Source organism: Acipenser ruthenus, chromosome 19, assembly GCF_902713425.1.
Source record: "Acipenser ruthenus chromosome 19, fAciRut3.2 maternal haplotype, whole genome shotgun sequence".
Lineage (NCBI taxonomy): Eukaryota > Metazoa > Chordata > Actinopteri > Acipenseriformes > Acipenseridae > Acipenser > Acipenser ruthenus.
Genome location: NC_081207.1, coordinates 27422666 through 27442536, shown reverse-complemented (window position 1 = coordinate 27442536; position 19871 = coordinate 27422666). Strand labels below are relative to the sequence as shown.

Genomic DNA, 19871 nt, shown 5'->3' with positions numbered 1-19871 from the left:
GTTGTTATAGCAGGGCAAACTATTCAATGATAGTATTGCAACACTGCATTTTGCTCGTTGAATACTATTTATGATGGGCATTGGTCAAGTCAAATATCTTCTGTTAATACTACAGCTTTTGTTTAGATTTGGCAGAGTGACTGAGCAAGTGTTCACCATCGTATGTTCTGTTAATATGGGCTTGTGATGACAGTGCCAAGCCCCTGCTGGGGTGTATGTATCAGGCAGAGTGACGGTTCCCCTGCACGTACACAAATGGGCTTGGGGGAGGAATGTGCCGAGCATGTAAGCAGGGCTGGGACACTCCTTTAGGAGAGCAGGCTTGATAGTGAGCTGTTCAAGCACTGTGTTAAAGAAAGTGATATGCTCTATAATGGTTCATGTTAATAATTATTTAATATAGAGTGCATTTTATAACTATGATCACAAAACAATACACATTGAAACTGAACAAACAGGAACAAAAAAACAACACAATCATAATTGAATTCATCATTTCAATGTTGACTTTAAAATTCCTTCTTTGATGATAGTGGCGCTTGGCAACCAGGGTGTTGTGTGTTTTCCTGTCAATAGAAAGAACATGCTACTGTGGCAAGGTTTCTACAGTATTGCCAGCTGCTAGAAGTGATGCAAATAACGAATCTGGTCTCTGTACCAGGACTTGTGGTCGGTCGAATTCAACAGCCTGCAAGACAAAACAGCAAACATTTTATTACTTCAAAGCTCACATTGTCACTCTAAAAATTGAAATATATTGATTCATGACATACAATAAAATCTGCAATATATATATATATATATATATATATATATATATATATATATATTTTTTTTTTTTTAAACCAATGACAGACTGTATCAAACTGTATTTCATTCTTAAGGTTTAGTGAATAGGGCCCACATGTCCAGTTGAGTGTATTTATTCCTGCACCTTTCCATTTTCTATGACCAGGATCTTGTCGCTGTCCAGAACGGTGTTGATACGATGAGCGATGGTCAACATGGTGCACTCCTGGAATGCCTCTCTGATTGTGTGCTGGATCAGGGTGTCTGTCTCAGAATCGATGGAGGCAGTGGCTTCATCTAACACAATTATCTGCATGAAAAATATAGCTACTTTAAATATATATATATATATATATATATATATATATATATATATATATATATATATATATATATATATATATATATATCCCTATTTTTGCATGTGAGCAGTCACTATATAAATTAGATATACCGTGTAATTCACATTGCAGATTTGTTCCCCTTTGACACATTGTTATATGAACATAAAACTAGGCTGGCTCTCTTATGAACCGGCGGCATTTTTATTGGTATTGTTTTGTGTTTATGGTTTCTAAAGGCTTGATACCTCCTTATTTGGGTTCTGTAGTAGAAAGGACGAGCATTGGCTATAGCTTACGCTCTACTTTTGAATAGTTTTTTTTTTTTTTTTTTTTCATGACCTCTTTGTAAAATGACCTCTTTGTCTCAATGGGTAAATCTCCGGGTTAAATAAATGCATAAATAAAAAAAAAAATATGCATGTTTTATTTATCTCCTAATAATAAACTGACCCACACTAAATATGAAAACAAACAAGCAGTCTTTTGTAAGTACACCTCCCAGATTCATATTATCAATGTTAGAAAAGCTCTTTCAACACAATAATATTAACAGTACCCTTTACTTAGACCTTTGACATACGGTGGCTCCCATCATACTGGTGTTCACGTGACTTGTGTTACAATACACTCAAGCTATTTCATTGTCCAAGTCAATGCATTTGTTGTTTCCGGATGATATAGACCAAGCACGTTAATATATGTGTTACTCACCTTGGAGTTTCTCAGAATGGCTCGGGCCATGCACAGCAGCTGCCGTTCACCCACCGAGAAGTTCCGCCCGTTCTCAACCACCTCTGTTTCTAGCTTTTTGGGCAGGTTGGAGATCTTAAATTCAACAGCAGGAAGGAATTAGTATTTAAAGACAGTTTAAAAAAATAGAATGACATTATGCAAAACTGCTCTTGCAGTACCATTTCATTTTAAATACATGTTTTTAATTCACTTTAAGGTTGTCCCAGGGGGACAGGCAATAAACAGGAACACACTGTGACATCGCAATACAGCCTCCTGTTACAATACACTCAAGTCACTGCATTTGTTCATAACTTTAACTCTGCATAAACTATTAAGCATTTTATAAAATTCTGTGAGAACACACACTACACATCTCATACATTAAACAGTACAATCATAATTATATAAATATAACATGCAACACTTTATTAATTTTGGATTCATATCTGTCAGATATAATATTGTGTATACTATGGTGTTTTTGTTACTAGAGGATTTTGTTAGGTTAGTATACAAGGGGTGCACATTATGGATGGGATAGATACATTCTGAAAATTAACATATGAATGTATTTGTATTTGTTCTTAAATAATCATACTGCTCTATCAGGCTTCAATATACATTAGAAAAAGAAAAAAAAAACAACAGCAAAGGTTTGTAATATTAACTGCATACCATATCTTTTATACATGTTCTTTCCAGCGCTTGCCAGATCTCATCTTCACTGCATTTGTCAAAAGGATCCAGATTATACCTGTATTTATGTTAATGAGGACATAGAATATAAAGTTTGCGAGGCAGGAAATCTATAGTATCATTAATGCAGTTCCTCGTACAGTGTATTTATTCATTTGTCAATCTACAAGCCAATTACCGGCAAGTTCCCATTAACCTACTTCACAATCACAAACGCAGTCCTGCCTTGCTTTCGAATTATCACCTCCTCCCCAATCACCACTGCCATAACCACCTCTCTCCCAGCCTTGTCGGGAGGGGGGGTGAACATGTCGCATAGATTTATTTTTTTTATTTATTTTTTTAGCAGGTGGCACCGTAATGCTCTCAAGGATGAGGCTGTGCTCCAACTGTTTTTTATTCTACTTTTTTATTTTTCTTCAACCATTGTTTGGGTTCATTTTTGGAAATCTGTAAGATTTTGTATTATAATAAAGGTGGTTATTTAACGCAAGATTGACCTGACCTAGCATACTTTATTATTATTATCACAACATCATATCACAAGATCCTGCAATTCTCAGGTTTTTCTGACTAGCTTACACAGTGAATAAAACATAACAATATCACAGAGGTAGTTATAGTTCCTAGTAAGTATGGACAGGCAGAAATCAAATGTTATATATGCACTAACTTATCACCAAATTCTTATACTCTCAAGTATCCCTAATAAATTAAATTTTTTAATGGTTTAAGAGACATACTTAGTACTGTAATATTGTAAACAAAACTATGCTTATACAATCAAAGCTACTGTTAACTGTTTGGACAAGAAGTAGAAATTAATTAGGGTTTTGCTTAATACTGTAGCATTCTATATGAATCTATACATGGCTCATTTAGATAATATGTTCTTTCCTCTTGAAATGTCACTTAATTGTAGAATCCTAATGCATTTGTGTTATTTATATATGTAAGAAATGATTTATTAAAATGCATTAGTGTTACAGATGAAAAGCAGTCATTACCTTACTGTGCCGATAAACAAAACAGGATCCTGGGGGATTACTGACAGTCTGCTGCGTAAATCTTGCAATCCAATGCTGCCGATGTCAAGATCATCAATGTGGATGGATCCACCGAATGGCTCAACTAGCCGGAACAAAGCTACTGCCAGGGAAGACTTTCCTAAGATACAGGGAAAATGGCAAGCCATATTAAACCCTTTGTTTAACATTCCATTTGTCCCCCCCACAAATAAAAGCTTCTATTTTCAAAATCATTGGAAATATAATGTAAACAGAAACTTGAATATTATCTATGTAGTACACACCTACTGTTTTCGCAAAAGATACAGTCAGAAAAAAAATCCTTACCCGATCCTGTTCTTCCTACAATTCCAACTTTTTCTTTTGCAGCAATTCGGATGTGTAACCCATTCAGAACTATTGGGGTATTTTCTCTGTATTTCATCTGGTAGTCATTAAAGGTAATTGCACCATGGTTCGGCCACCCTTGAGGAATTTGTGCATCCTTACTCTTCATGGGAGCCTCAGAAACACATCCCTGCACAAGAGACAACACTGGTATAATTTCAAGCGGACTGCATTCTTGCTACAGTGCAACACCACTGTAGTGTAGTTCTTTATCACATGCAGAAATACTGTGTCATACAATGTCTTAAAACAGATATGATATATTTTAACTGGCTTTACTTGCAACACGTTAGTTTAACATTCTGTATAAAACTGTCAGTATTGCCTCTAAAGATGTGTATTGCATCTACAGTTTACTGTACTAATCATCTACAACGACGCAAATTATTTTTTTTGTACTCGACAATTTTTTTAAATGCCAAAACAGTGTCTTTTGAAACCTCAACAGTATTTATTTAGAAGTTATATGTACAAATGTGTTATTTAGCTAAAGAAACTGGGAGCTCTTTTCATAGAGCGACCTTGTTTATATCCTTTGTAATTGTATATAATATATATTTATACTATAGAAAATATGTTTTATAAATGGATCCCTAAGCTATAATCTATTTCTATCTTACTTATCTTTCTTACCAACACGTATTCCAATATTCTTTCAGCAGAAGTGAATTGCGCTTCCAATTCTGTTCCAAGTCTCACACACAACTGCAATATTCCAGTTAACTACAAACAAAGACAGGGATTGGTATCAACAACAAAAAAATGTCATTTATTCATTTTGAAATGTTTCAGATTTTTGGAATATTTAGACATACTAAAAGAAAGTATTACAATTCTTTGACAAACCTTTCCGAGTTTAAAATACTATATTATTGAAGACAGAGATTTTAACAAAAATAACAAGGCATGTTTTGGTTTTTATTATATTATTACTAATTATTATTATTGTTTCCCACAGTTCTTACCTGGATTGTGTGGGAGACAGCCAGGCCTTTGAATGAAGGACTGATCGAATCAGGGCCCAAAACAGCAAACAAAGCCACAAGCAGAGAGACGACTGATGTAAGGAAATCCAGTCGAAAGGAAAGCCATCTGGTCCCGCAGTAAAACAGCATATAATGACTGGAATTCATGTCGCCTAACTGCTTAAATCTAAAAAACAGAAAGGTTGAAAAAAGTCAAATGCATGTTTATGTATTCTCTCAGTTTGGACTAGAGAAATATTGAAATGGCCGTATATTTGACTAATAGAGCAATATTTCAAAATTAAAGAAACATTTTTTTTTGGTTAATGAAGAGCCAATGTGCTTTCTCTGTGGCAGATTATAAAATAATAGGAAAGATAACTGACATCCCAATTACCCCAGTGTACCAGAATAGTCTTAAACATGTGTTTTCTTCGTAGTTTCAAGAACTTTGCATATCACCAGTTGTATTCAATATAGTACATTTCAACAATCTTGGATTAAGGGTCAATTAAGAGCACAAACTTGATTTCTGAGTCATAGCAGAACTGCAAAAGCTGGGAAGTGAAATACAAATAAATTGGGTTCTCTTGGGCCTCGTACACACACAGCCTAAGAAAGGATTGAAACGAGAGGAGGCCATTTGGCTTACTGATCCCAGAATCTCATCAAGTAGGATCCCAGAGTGTCAGCTTCAACAACATCACTGGGGAGTTGGTTCTAAACTCCCACAATTCTCTGTGTAAAAAAGTGCCTCCTATTTTCTGTTCTGAATGCCCCTTTATCTAATCTCCATTTGTGACCCCTGGTCCTTGTTTCTTTTTTCAGGTCGAAAAAGTTCCCTGGATCGAAATCATCAATACCTTTTAGAATTTTGAATGCTTGAATCAGATCACCGTGTAGTCTTCTTTGTTCAAGACTGAATAGATTCAATTCTTTTAGCCTGTCTGCATATGACATACCAATTCTGGTCACTCTTCTTTGCACTCTTTCTAGAGCAGCAATAACTTTTTTGTAGCGTTGTAAAGTTTTAACATTACTTCCCTTAATTTAAACACTTTTCACTATATATCTGAACATTTTGTTGGCCTTTTTTATAGCTTCTCCACATTGTCTAGATGAAGACATTTCTGAGTCAACTTAAACTAGATCTTTTTCGTAGATTCCTTCTTCAATTTCAGTATCTGCCATATGGTATTCATAATGGACATTTTTATTGCCTGCGTGCAGTACCTTACACTTTTCTATATTAAATGTAATTTGCCATGTGTCTGCCCAGTTCTGAATGCTGTCTAGATCATTTTGAATGTCTTTTGCTGCTGCAACGGTGTTTCAGCATGCGTACATTTTTAATCCAGTTGTTTGGAGATCACTCAAGTTGTTCCCACCAGCCTTCTGGTCAGAAGATCGCCCAAATGTTTCTATCTATCGTCATGGTATTGCAGATCGTCACCACTGTATTTAGCAGTGCAGAAAATGCAAAACGGCGTCTCTGCTGCTCTCGATCGATTACACACACACACACACATATATATACACACGTACTTATAAAATATATTAAACAGACATATATTGTTCTCTGATTATTGTTCCAATCGCCACACTACATTAGTTTAAGCAGGGAATGCACTCACTTCATTAATGAAAGGCGTGTGTGTACAACAAACAACCACAGCGAGTGTAGTTTGTTAATTGTCGCGCTAACCGCAGTGTGTGTGTACGAGGCCCAAGACCCAGTCATCATTAACAGGGTCAAAGAGACAGAATCCTTACTGTTCAATATGTTCTTCTTGCTTATTGTATGCATGGATTGTTCTCAGTCCTTCAACAGTAGCAGTGGTATAAGAGAACCAGGGAGACCGGCTAATATTCTCCATCCTCTTCAGTTCTCGAATACTTCTCTGGAAAACACTGAAATATAGAACGTATTAATAAACCTTCTAGACCATTCAGATTTTTACTATAGAGACCTAAAACGGGCAGCAGTGTGGAGTAGTGGTTAGGGCTCTGGCCTCTTGACCGGAGGGTCATGGGTTCAATCCCAGGAGGGAGGGACACTGCTGCTGTACCCTTGAGCAAGGTACTTTACCTAGATTGCTCCAGTAAAAACCCAACTGTATAAATGGGTAATTGTATGTAAAAATAATGTGGTATCTTGTAACAATTGTAAGTTGCCCTGGATAAGGGTGTCTGCTAAGAAATAAATAATAATAAAACCTTCAGCCTGGCAGAATAAGCACTGTTAGTGGGTGCAGTTTTGTGGTCTTTATGTACCAGTAAGGGAAAAACCAGAGGTTTATCTACAGTATACACAAGTACAGGAGACTTTTCCAAATTGTATCAATTATATTTAATACCAATTAGCAAGCATTTAATGTATTGATGAGACCCTCTAATATAGTCACTATTAATCCCTTCTTAAACCATTTGCACTCAGATATCTAAATAATTAGATAAAACATTCAATGGGGTTTGTACCAAGTATGCAAAAATGACTTACAATAGCATGATCCCAATGATAACTGCAAGGATACAGACTGCAATAAGAAGTTCTACAAACACCATAGACACGATGGCAGTGATGAACACAATGAAAAAGGACAACTGCAAGAAATTCTCTGCAGTTAATGGCAAGCCGACATCAATCTCATCCGTGTCCTTGGAGAAGCGGTTAATCAACCTGCCAATCGGGGTTGTGTCAAAGAAACTCATTGGACTGCAGAGGATCTAAGAGTAGGAATATAAAAAAAAAGTATATATAGAATGGAGAGTACATAAATTTGCTCAGTAATATAACAGACTTTCAGCCACAAGTGTCATGGCAGAGATATCTCAGCAGTAAAAAAAAGCCCATGCTTGTTGTATAATTATAAATATATTCATTCAATGCCTTTGAGTATACATTTTACTACATAAACCAGATTTTGGTGACAACTGCACGGAGCCAAGAACAATTAATCTAATGAGCTTTGATGGGCACCAAGCTGGCCTAAAACCTACAGATAATCAAATCTACATAATAATGACACCGTTATTGAAACAAACACAAACTATGATTGCTGCTGGGTTGCCAGGTTCTTATCTGGTTCATTATTCTTTTCTAGTGCAGTCTGGGTGATGAAGTCCACTCTGACCTTTAAAACTATATTTTTTGCTAAACTGTTTTCTCTCCCTCATTCAACTTTATGGTAAAATTGTATACATGATATATATGTGTCCATGCAGAACTCTTACCCCATGAAACATTCTGTCATGCAGGTTTGAAGAAGCTCTCAGTGTGACTTTTGTAAATGCATATGTTTTGATGACACTCAATACAAGAAAAAACACTACGATCATTCCATACACCAGCTGGTAAAACTGTAGGTCAGGATTATGTGAAATGCTGCCACATTGCAATGATGTGGTGTTACTAACTTTAGTAGAATTACAGTTATACCCCTACAGTGAATGAAAGAAAAAAAATACAAGTCAGTCATACTTTGTAGCATAGTTTATCAATTTCCTTTTATTTGACAGACTTTTCAGTCTTAATCAGAAAGTTTTAATAAAGCTGTTTTTTAGATATTTTATTGGTCAGTTTTAATAGCGGAGTTGATAACATAATGGAGATTACCCCTGATCCCTGTCCTAGCCAATGTCCAAGCCACCAGCTGCTGAAGGCAACTGATCCCACCATCAAGAAAAACACAAGAAAAACAAAAACAGCCAAAATGTATCCTGGAAGAGAAAATGTGAAATCCTGTTGGAATAACTAACGATTACATAAATCAGTTATTCAAACAAAATATACATCACACATTTAATTACGTTTAAATATATACTGATTGTATAAGTGATTGTATGTTTTAAAACAATGCATATTTATAAACATCTTAGGTCTCGCATCTTCTATTTGCACTTACACAAGTGTATCTTTAGCTGTAAGTGCACTTATAGTTAGAGATTGTAAGGGATTGGTCAATAAAAACATATAAAATGTGGAAAAGATAATGTAAACAAACTGGTGGGTGAACAAAGTATTAAATAATGTAAAGTGTTTGGTATTAGAACTGATAGGAGTTAATGGTATTAACATGTAAATATTAAACTTGTGTTAATAAAGGAAGCTTAAAAAACAAATACATTTGGTTTATGTGTACAAAAAATAATAAATACATTTACATGGGGATGATACACGGCGGCACTAAGACCACGTGGGAACTACTGGAGGTAATTCATTATCATTTAACAACGCTATGTTTCTGAGTGTTTGGGTGAGGGGAGGGAAAAATGATTTGTTATTGAAGTGCTGCTAAATGAAGACATTGGAACAGGTACTTGGATTATGACTTGGATTTTGATTTGGTTTTGCTGACGGGGAAACAGGTTTAGCCTGCCTCGTATTTAGATAATAATAATAACCGTTTAGTTAGGGCCTGAGAACTCGTTAGGCTTTTGTTTTATTTATTTTATTTTGATTGGAAATAATAAACCCATGCTACAGCGTTTTCTGGCATCCTGGTTTCAACGGCTTTATTTGAAAGGAAAATACTTGTGACACTGATATAGTCCATCACAAGACATTTAGTATATGTTTATATAGGAAAAAAACAGAATAACTACATTTTCTCAGGAAAAAGCATATAGCCATGTGCCTCTTTGTGCGATTATATAGTATGTGTGACTTAGACTAACGTTCACTAGCTTCTCTTTGAAAGATTAAGAATCACTGTGTTGAAATATCATTGGAAAACTGAAGGGAGTAAGCAAAATCATTCGACTCATGAAGTAAATGGGATATTCAGTATGGTGAAAAAATATTCTCTTCCTGTTTTTGATGTGCAACATACCTCCAGATGCTTTGATATAGTGGTGGTAGGTTTTCCATGTAACAGAACCTTCATGCCATCTTTCCTGAAGAACTAACTGTTTTTCAGGTTTCTCTGGGAAAATATAAACAATATGAAAGAAAGTTGTTTTAAAACATACTAAAGCTCTGTTTCAACTTACTATCTGGATATTTGATGGATAACATGTGTAATGACTAGTTTTATTCTTAAAACTAGTGTATTGTTTAATCCCTCCATTAAATATAAATAGCCATTGAAAATTGAACATGAAATGTCCTTGCATATTTTATTCAGGAGAGAATTTCACAATGCTGTAGATTGCTATTTTAAATGTTGTGTAATAATAACTAATGGAAGTTTTAACAGCAAATAGCACCCAATCACCCTCCAAAGCATTGCAACGCTGTAGGCATTATTACATACTTCTGGCAGTTTAATTCTCATCTACTGTACACAAAATGGGTGAAAAGTTTATTAAGTAGCCTGATCATTAATCACCTGCAATTCCTGTCTACTCAAGTCAACACAAACACCATGAGAAGCACCATTCACTGCATGTCCGCACAGGCTTGTGGTCTAGAGTTCATAAAAAAAATGATGTTCACTTTTATACTATTTGGAGTCTCAGGGCCCACTGGCATTGCTATAAATTCCCTGGTGGTGTAAATAGTGGTGTAATATTATTTTTTTAAACCAATTCTAGGTGCGGCTGATGCCCATATATGTAATTTGTTGAATAGAAAGAGTTGTTGAATGTTACTGTTTTTGTCCAGTCCATTTGGGTGCTTGTGGTTAGCAGATACATTCATCTCACCAGACATGTCAAAAGCTAAAAAATGTAAAAAGAAACCAGAAATTAATGTATTTGTATGAGTTTGTACGAGAACTCATGAATCATTGAATTCAGAATCAAAAGAGAATTCTAACACAATTCTTTACCAGGATTTTCAATTCCGTGTTCAGAATCCTTTTTTTTAGAGCCAGAGAATTCTTGTGTTTTTTTTTCCTCACTGACAGAGTCCTGAAACTTCACAGTAATGAATCATAAGTTTACTGTGTGGTTTACTTATTCAAATCTTCAAAAGATATGCAGACTACTATTTCATATTTCTTTACAGATTTACTTTCAAGCCCTGAAAAAACTGGATAACCTTCAATTATTTTCTTTAGATAACCTACCTAACTTAATTTTCCATTAATGTTTGATGGCAATATTAATGTGAATCTGAAACATCAAGTTTTTGCAGGACACCCCTCATTTATTATAAATGTTTCAATGTACCTATAGTGTATGTATATCATTGCTTACAAAACAAAAAAGCAACTTACATTTGAGTGTTCTGATCGATAGTTCTGGATGAGCTCCCAATATTTGCCTTTTGTTTCCATCAAAGATTTGTGGGTCCCCATTTCTTTTGTTTCTCCATCTTCCAGTAATATAACTTTGTCACAGAACTTCAAGTACTTCCCAAAAACAAATAAGACCTTTCCGTTATACAGACTTCATTGTTTTTTTGTTATTAAGAACACTGGTCTTATGATGACGATAACTATAGGATGCATTGAGTTTGGCTGTAAATCAAACACACACTTGTTTCTTGTAGTCATAATTTAAGTATACAGAATAAGCACAGGTGCTGTATCAGAGTCCTTTGTTTTACCTGCAGCTGGTGAGTCACCAGAATGATTGTTTTTCCTGTAAGTGCCTTTTTGACACACTCCTCAAAAATGTGTTTGCCAACATGTGCATCCACGGCTGAAAGAGGATCATCCAGTAAGAAAATGTCTCTGTTGGAGTACACGGCTCGGGCCAGGCTTATCCTCTGCTTCTGACCACCTGAGAGATTGAGGCCCCTTTCACCTATCTTTCATAGGAAATAGAAGAAATGAGGACAAATACATGCTGTATACCTTAATCGTTCTTTTGGCATTGCTTAATATTGCTTTACATTCCTCTCCCAGTCTGGAACATGAACTCACCTCGGTCATATCACCATGTGGAAGAATAGCCAGGTCAGGCTTAAGGCTGCAAGTGCTAACAACTTCACTGTACCTGCAGTTAAATAAACAAAAGAACAAATGTCCATGTGAGAAGTGGCTGCTAGTCTGCTCTGGTCTTCATGGTTTCAAATGGAATGGAAATAAGGGAGACCAGCAGCTCTCTCTCATATGTCCCGGGTTCAAAGACCAGTCATATCCTTGCTGTTAACTTTTTTTTTTAATAGATACAATTACCTTTTTTCATCAAAATCCTCTCCCATTAAAATATTGTCTCTAACAGTTCCGTGAAATATCCAGGCCTGCTGGGATACATAGGCAAACATTCCATCCACTGCCACTGAGCCACGGAGAAGGTTCATCTGCAACAGGTGGGACCCTTCTGTTACTAGAGAACACTGAAAATCACAAGAGCTCTAGAGTAAATCATTAACTGAGGGATACTGAGTGGTCATTATTGATTTTTAATTTTTAAGTTATCCAATGGAAATGTACCTTACCTTATTATCTACTGCAACTTAACTTGCTACCAATATTACTGAACAATATACATTTAATACTTGCAAGTTGTATAATAGTATATTTCATGTATTCTGTTTTTTGTTGAACTATAAAACAGAAAGTACCATCTAGATATTTTCCTCTGTGTTTTAATTTAATGTATACAGTATTTATTTAATATTTACTGTATGGCCTGTTTAATATAGTAAATCAAAAATAGGAAACAGTTCAGCTACATGTTATAATCAGGAAGTCGTGTGACTTAATCTTACCTCCCCCAATAGTGCTGATATCAATGAGCTTTTGCCACTTCCAACATTTCCACAAACTCCCAGAAGCTTTCCCTAGAATTGAAACATTGGTCTTTCAAGTAACATTGTTAGAAAACACCACAGTAGATTATTGATAATTGATTCAACACATAATGCTGTGGTTTGTAGATATGTTATGTAAAGCAATTTTAATTAAACCTAATCTAGGTTGTTCATAGGTTAATAGTAAAAAACATTTACACCTTTAACAATTAAGTGAAGCATGTATCTGCTTTGAAATGTTAATAAAACGTACCTTCTCTAGTGTTATATTAATATTTCTCAGAGTGACTTTGTTTGTTTTCTTTGTGGTTGATTTTGTTCCATTTTGGCTCTCTGAAGGTTGTGCTTTTATATTACTTTCACTTTCATTACTGTTCTTTCCATTTGCGAGGAGCCCATTAGTCCCACTGTTGTCATCGGGCTTGTCCCATGACAGAGTGGCTTTTTCCATTACTAATGCATTTGGAGACCCTTTTAAGGAAAGCACATACTGTTCTGGATTTTCAACCAGGAGAATTCTCTACAAAAAAAAAAGAGGAAGACATTTAAAAAAAATACTGTGGGCCCTATACACAGAACCTTAAGGACTAGTTTAAGTTTTGTTAAGGACACTGTGATTAATTGAATCCAGTTTGTGTTTAATATACTGTTTTACTGTTTTAGTGTTACTCTTTTAAGCAATGTTTAACTTTATCTCTACAGTGTATCTCTTTAAAAAAAAAAAAAACCTTAAAACTGTTCCTAAAGTTTTATGAATATGTTAATCCAGGTACTGGTAAAACTCAAATTGTTTACTCAGGTGGCTGAGGAAATAAATAAATAAAGACGTTTAACCTTAGCAAACAATATATAGAGTTTCCCTGCAATAAGTGATGTTATTTGTTTCAGGAAGTTACCTTTAATCTGGCCAAAGAGATTCTAGCTTCTGCCAAGGCTTTTACTGAAAATGGAAGAATTCCGAGTGTGAATCTCAATACATTGAAAATGGCAACCAGTGTGAATGCCTGCAGAGGAAAGAAAAAACAAGATTTGGTAAAACTGTTTGTCTTAATAGTAATTGGAAACACATCAATCAGACGTTTACATGACAACGCGTTTTCCAAAAACTAAATCAGAAAACTGATATTCTAAAAATGTCACTTTTCTGTGTTTACTTGATTAACGATAGAAAATCTAATTATAATTCAACTGTATACATGGATTGAAGTTTTCGGAAAACGCTGGATATTTTCGCATGCAAAGTACTGTACCCTAAGTACGATTTGAACAGACCGGATATTTCTGCGATAGAACGGAGACCAATCCAATAACTCAAGTGCTTTATCGAAATGTCAGGTCTTAAATTCAAAGATTACTATCCTAGACCTCTATTCAGATTCCCCAAATTGTGCAATTAACCTTTCCAAAAGCTCACCCTGTCCTATATTACCAGTTTCCTTTGCAGACCTTATTTTAAATTTTCACGTCATTTTAAAGCTGGAAAACATTTGCTGCTTCAGTATGGACTATTAACAAATACATACAGACTTTAACAAATGTATTACTTTATCCCTAACTAGACAAATGGATCATGCAGACTGACTACATATTATTATATTATTTTCTCTGTTTTCTAAAACCACGTGCAGGAATGAAGGTCAAAGTTTGCACATGTGCAGTACGCTATCAGAATAAGTTTTCCGAAAAGTGTGTTTACATGATATACCTTTTGTTAGTTTTCGGAATTTAATCAGACATTTCTAGGTGCTGTTATTCGAAAACTGACTTTCGGAATATTTTGATACATTTTCCGAAAACTGTGTTTACATGACTTGATATCAGAAATAGTTTTCCGAAAAATACCGGAATTCTTATGCTCATGTAAATGCATTGAATGGCAGTTACTTACTGCTGATGAAGTTAGATTAAGTTTCAGAGATGTGTGAACGATAAGGGTGAAAACTGTTGCCAAAGTTGGTATGATCATGTTCACAGAAGAATTCATACTCTGGACATATCCTGCGTTTTCTAAGGTTTTTCTTTCGTTTTTCCTCATATCTGTCAAAAAGGGTTCAAAAAACAAATCATTTAAAAATGCAGACTACTTATATGAGGCAACTTCCAACTACTACACTGGTTTAAGTTTAGGGTTGAAGCAAGTGTTGAGTTTATTACGTGAAATAATTGGTAATATAATAAGAGCACCATTTTCCGCTACTGGATTACTATGCGATGCACCTTACCAGTGATATTCTGCTCAAATGAACTCTCCCAGGCATACATTTTTATTAGTTTTATGCAAGTCAGAATTTCATTCATTGTGCGCACTCTACTGTCTGTCACAGGTATTGCTTTCCTTCGGAACATAGTTGTCAGACTTGTCATCAACAACTGAAAACAACAGAAAGTGTTGGATTAGTGTTGGATTAGTGCAGAAAATGACCAAGTACAAGGAAACAACAGCAACTTTTAATCTATCATGTTGTATTTAAAAAAAAAAAACATCTGCATAAAAAAACAAGAACCAAAGGTAATCTACCCAAGAACAAAAAGGGGGAGGGGCTATTAATGTTTTGATGCTAATAAAAGGAGAACAAATTGAAGGTTGGGGGTCATCATACCATTTGGTTTGATGTAAATAGTTTAAAACATACCTGTGTATGGATAAAGATGAGATATACCAAAATGCCAATGAGTGCAGTATATCCAAAAACATAGCATGCATAGAAAGTACAAACTATTAGCAACACAGGCAAGGTCAATGAAAATGTGCCAAATAAAGCAACATCAAAAAGTCGATACCCGTCATTGGAAAGTATGTTGATAACCTGTCAGACAAAAAAAAACACCACTGTTTATTCAAATTCATGTTCAGATATTTTAGTAACATATAACTCACTTTTTCGGACAGCCTTACGCCAAACCAGAAGTGGGCAGAACCCACTTTCCACATTACCTCATCCTCTACCATAGCGATATGCTGTGAACAGGATGACTTCAGACCAGAAATGAAAACAAAACACACAGCAACTGTGGGCGAAACTGAGATGCTATTCCGCACAGTGTTTTATTAACAAAAATAAAAGGCTTAAACAAAACACAAATACTTTGACAAAACAAAAGGCACATTGGCCAAAAGAAACAGACAAACAAAACAGACATGGAACAAACAAGTATTGTGCTGGTTTAAAGCCAGCACGAGTAGCAATTGTTTTCTTATTCTTCTTACCTCTTAAGTACAATAGTTTGGAGGAAATAACCATTTATAATATGTTTAAGTATATATGGCCTTTCTAAAAGGATATGTGTATTATAATCTTCAAGAGGTTTACAAACTCTGCTATTTTGCAGGACAAAAGCACCCAACGCTTGAAGACAATTTTGCTAGGGAAACCCTCACAATTGTTTAGACTTCCATTTAATTGCCAAGCTTCAAAGAAAACAGGACAGGCCAGACCTCACAATTTGGTAAACAAAAGGACTGATTATAATCAAAACAGATGGTTCTGCTGACTATACAAGACATAACTTAGGGGCCATCAATATTGGTGACTGATAATCTGTTTATCTGGTGAGATCAGCAGACATCGCACATCAAAAGGATAATTTACAATTCTATTGAAAGACATTTCAGATACAGAGTACCAGCACCCTCTGTCAGAAGATGGAAGTTGTGTTGGACTTGTACTGATACAGATTTAGTATTGAAACTATAATACAAAGTTTTAAAACTCATTAAAATCAAGATTATTGGTGTATATTTAAAAAAAAACATTGCAAAATTGGGATTTGAAAAGTACTGTTCGGTTCATCAACAAAAACTAATTTACCTTTAATAAAACTACAAAGTTTTAAAGACAATTGTTTGAACTTCAAGATTAGAGCACATTGACATATATTTAGTATGTGAAGATAGGAAATGCATTCAGAAAAACTTAACTAACATTCTTAATAAACAATAAAATATTTGTCGATAGTTATGTTCCTTTGAGAGTTAATTTGTTCGCATTTTAAAAGCTAATCATATCTTGTAAAGACTGGGAGTGCCTTAAAGGCGATTGAGTTATCAGGGTCATCTTATGTTGGCAGTGAAAGGAAACTTCCTGATCCACAAAACTCTGAATCTCCAATTGAAAGCAACTTCGACTGGAAAATGTCAAAGAAAAATACCTTTATTTATGCAACTAAACCAAGAACTTGGTTTATTGAAACTTAGCAAACATCAACTGTGCTTAATAGCAAGTCTGGTGTAACTGCTTTGGTAATTTTAAGACTTTGCAATAAACATTAGTAAACATTGCAACTTAAAAATATAACAAAACCAGTAATTGCTGAAAAATTAATGTTGTATCTATTTGAAGACAAAGTACTTCTTCTTAAATGTTGCAAAACTGCTAAGCAGTTCTACAAGGTCCAAAAGGATCAGATTACGAACCAATGTGCATCGAGAGATTTGTTTTTGCATCCAAGATTTTGGTTCAAACTTTCCTCTTACAAAGTATGGTAACTATACATTTTATTTAATATAACAGTGCCTAAAATTAGTTAATTAATTATGTGTAACTGTTTCTGATTAAATGTGTTGTAATTACTTTGAATATGTATTTAATGTCAGGTCTGCCAATGCAGGTTCTATTTCTATTGAATTCTACTTTTCAAGATTTGTCTTTTTACTTAAAGCACTGATATTAGCTAATATTAACTGAACCATTAAGGTATATTAAAAATATATTTCTAAGTTAACTTTTGCCTTTTAATTACATTTATTTACATTAAATTGGGAACCTTCGATGCCGCTTTTATTAAGATATGATAATTAATTGAAGTACTTATAACTGTTTGAATTTAATTTAGCCCAAGACATCTAAAATTAAATCTTAAAATATACCTCACAAAATTTTTGGTTAAACATGAGTGCTTTATACTTTTACACTGTAAGTTGGTAAGGCCTTTGCAAGAAATTAGGTATATTTTTCTATTGATGTAAATTGTTTTAAATGCTCTGAATTAAAGTAAAAGTGACAAAAAAAAGCATACTGTACCTCTCCAACAGAGATGTTCCCCAAAGACTTTAGAGTCACCACCTTCTGGAAAGCCACGGCAGAGAAAGCAGATTTAAATCTAACAGCTATTCGATAGTTGATAGCCCAAGTCAAAGAAATAAAAAAGATTTTGCTGAGCTCTGACACAAAAAGTGCAATACAGAGGCCAACCCCATGAATACGGTCTGGAGAGAAAGATTCAATATGCTGAAGAATACTGAAAACCAGAAATCCCTGTAATAAATAAAGTCACATATTAATATTGAAAATAGTCAAACATATATATATATATATATATATATATATATATATATATATATATATATATATATATATATATATATATATATATATGTTTTTTTTTAATAATTTATGTTGCATTTGATTTTTAGAAATTCCTGTTTAGTCACGAATCCTTCATTTGCACAAATATAAAAATGAATATTAGTACTTACTGTTCCTATAAAAGTAAAAGCAGTGAACAAAAGAGACACACAGAGAGACAGGATCAGTTGAGTCTTTTGAAAACGAAAAGCCACACATTCAATTGAAGCCTTCTCAGATCCAACCCTAGAAACCTCCTCATCCCAGAGCCTCTGAAATCTTAATCAATATACAGTATTCAGAAAGAGTATACGGGTGTATATACCTTTATAAAAAGTATCAGGTACTGAAAGGCTGAGAAAACAACTTTTATCACACAGTTGAGGTCAACATTTGTATTACATATGGAATTATTTATTATCTTTTTTCATACAACATGTGAAAAAGAAACCCTCATATTATATGAACAAAACTCAAAAGATCTGTTACTTCAGAAGTTGAAGGCATCACCATATGGAGAATCTCAGCCCAGATGTGTTAAATTTATTGACACACATAACATAGTGAAGGACTGTCCATGCTACACACAGTATTATATAGCATATGGTTCTAATTTGTCTTTACATATTATTGTTACCTTTTTGCATTAACATCTGAACCATCAAGCGGCGATAAAGAAGGTAAGGAGTCTACATCCATCTGTCGTCTGAAGATTTTCCACAGAATGGGAGTAAGCCATGTAAACGTAGCCAGAGAAAAGAAACCAGCATCATCTAGAGGGTTGGCAGCGGGTCGTCTAAAACATTAAAAAGATATGTATACTATAAACTTATACTTATTTGGTAAAATAAACCAGTGACCCAATGGAAATAATTCCATAATTATTACAAATTTACAGTAATACAATGAACAATAGTATAATTGTTTTTTAAAACAACTTACTGCTTCCCAAAGCCTAGATTTTCAATGTTCTTGGACCCAAAAGTTCTGTAATTTAAAAGGCGGCTCATCATAAGGCAAGCAAGCAAACCAGATCATCAGCTCGCTTTCTGGAACTGGTCTTGTAACCCAACAAGGTTCACACCCCTACAGTCAAATTAGCAATAGAATATTAATAAAAAGCAATGCAAAATTTCATGGCACAATCAACAGAACAGCAGTAGCAGGGCCTGGTTACCGGGGGAATATTACGCAAGACCAGCATTAGTAAATATAAGCCAAATGCAAAGTGTAATCATTCCCAAGATTATGGGATGCTTCTTATTATTTTATAAGGTAACAAAGGCTCCAGTTTACAGCACAGCTCTGTCTTGGAATGTATCCACTGGGAGGCTATCACTTTATAATAACTGGTGAGAATTTTTTCGCTCGCTTCTCAGCTGGGAAAAAAATTGCTCACCACAGATTATAAAAGATACTGCATAGGGTAGTGTGTGATAAATGAGAATTTAAAGCCCAGCCTCGGGTGGGCATTACATTCTCATATCACACACTACCCCATGCAGTATTCTCTATACACACTGAGTGACCTTTAGTTATCAAAAAGACAGCAGTGAATTGCAAGTAAGTTTAATCAAAGCTTTGGTGACATCATATATCATTTTTGACAACACGTAGATGAACTTTTTATTAATTTTATAGGTTTTCCTTATGTTTTATATTATTTTTACTGTGATATAAATAATAATTTCCACACACAAAAAATAAAAACATAATATAATATTATAGTTTTTTTTTTTTACTCACTTTGTTCCGCAGTGCAACGGACAGGGATCAGGTGTTTCAAACTAGCAATTTCTTTCTTTCTGGGATGATCATATTCAGGGTAATCCAAATTGTGTTATAAAACCAGGTGATAGGTTCACCATTCCAGTTGTTTCCATATACAAGGGGGATTTTCTGGCTTGCTTTTCTTAAAAAGAATTATAAAGACAAAA

General features: G+C 34.5%; 1 protein-coding gene across 6 annotated transcripts; it reads right to left on the bottom strand.

The window, feature by feature from the left end:
• Window positions 1–383: 383 nt before the first annotated feature.
• Window positions 384–18978, bottom strand: LOC117424240 (ATP-binding cassette sub-family C member 12-like). Of its 6 annotated transcripts, none has more exons than XM_058992711.1 (29): window positions 18877–18978; window positions 18572–18730; window positions 18066–18213; window positions 17611–17844; window positions 15223–15396; window positions 14812–14959; window positions 14478–14626; window positions 13486–13593; window positions 12843–13109; window positions 12548–12619; window positions 12012–12172; window positions 11757–11829; window positions 11438–11641; window positions 11106–11240; window positions 10716–10803; window positions 10537–10605; window positions 9777–9869; window positions 8561–8664; window positions 8179–8385; window positions 7445–7671; window positions 6718–6855; window positions 4945–5131; window positions 4613–4702; window positions 3920–4109; window positions 3572–3731; window positions 2544–2622; window positions 1845–1958; window positions 935–1099; window positions 384–688 (listed from the first exon to the last, which is right to left on the bottom strand). In XM_058992711.1, exons 1-29 carry the CDS (start codon window positions 18945–18947, stop codon window positions 587–589), a joined length of 4116 nt encoding a protein of 1371 aa, XP_058848694.1. In that variant the 5' UTR covers window positions 18948–18978; the 3' UTR covers window positions 384–586. The 6 variants fall into 6 exon arrangements, with proteins under 6 accessions (XP_058848694.1, XP_033896308.3, XP_058848695.1 ...); XM_034040417.3 differs by having other exon boundaries at window positions 12012–12136; XM_058992712.1 differs by lacking the exons at window positions 14478–14626; window positions 14812–14959; window positions 15223–15396; ... (2 more) ...; window positions 18572–18730; window positions 18877–18978 and adding an exon at window positions 14004–14218.
• Window positions 18979–19871: the final 893 nt, after the last annotated feature.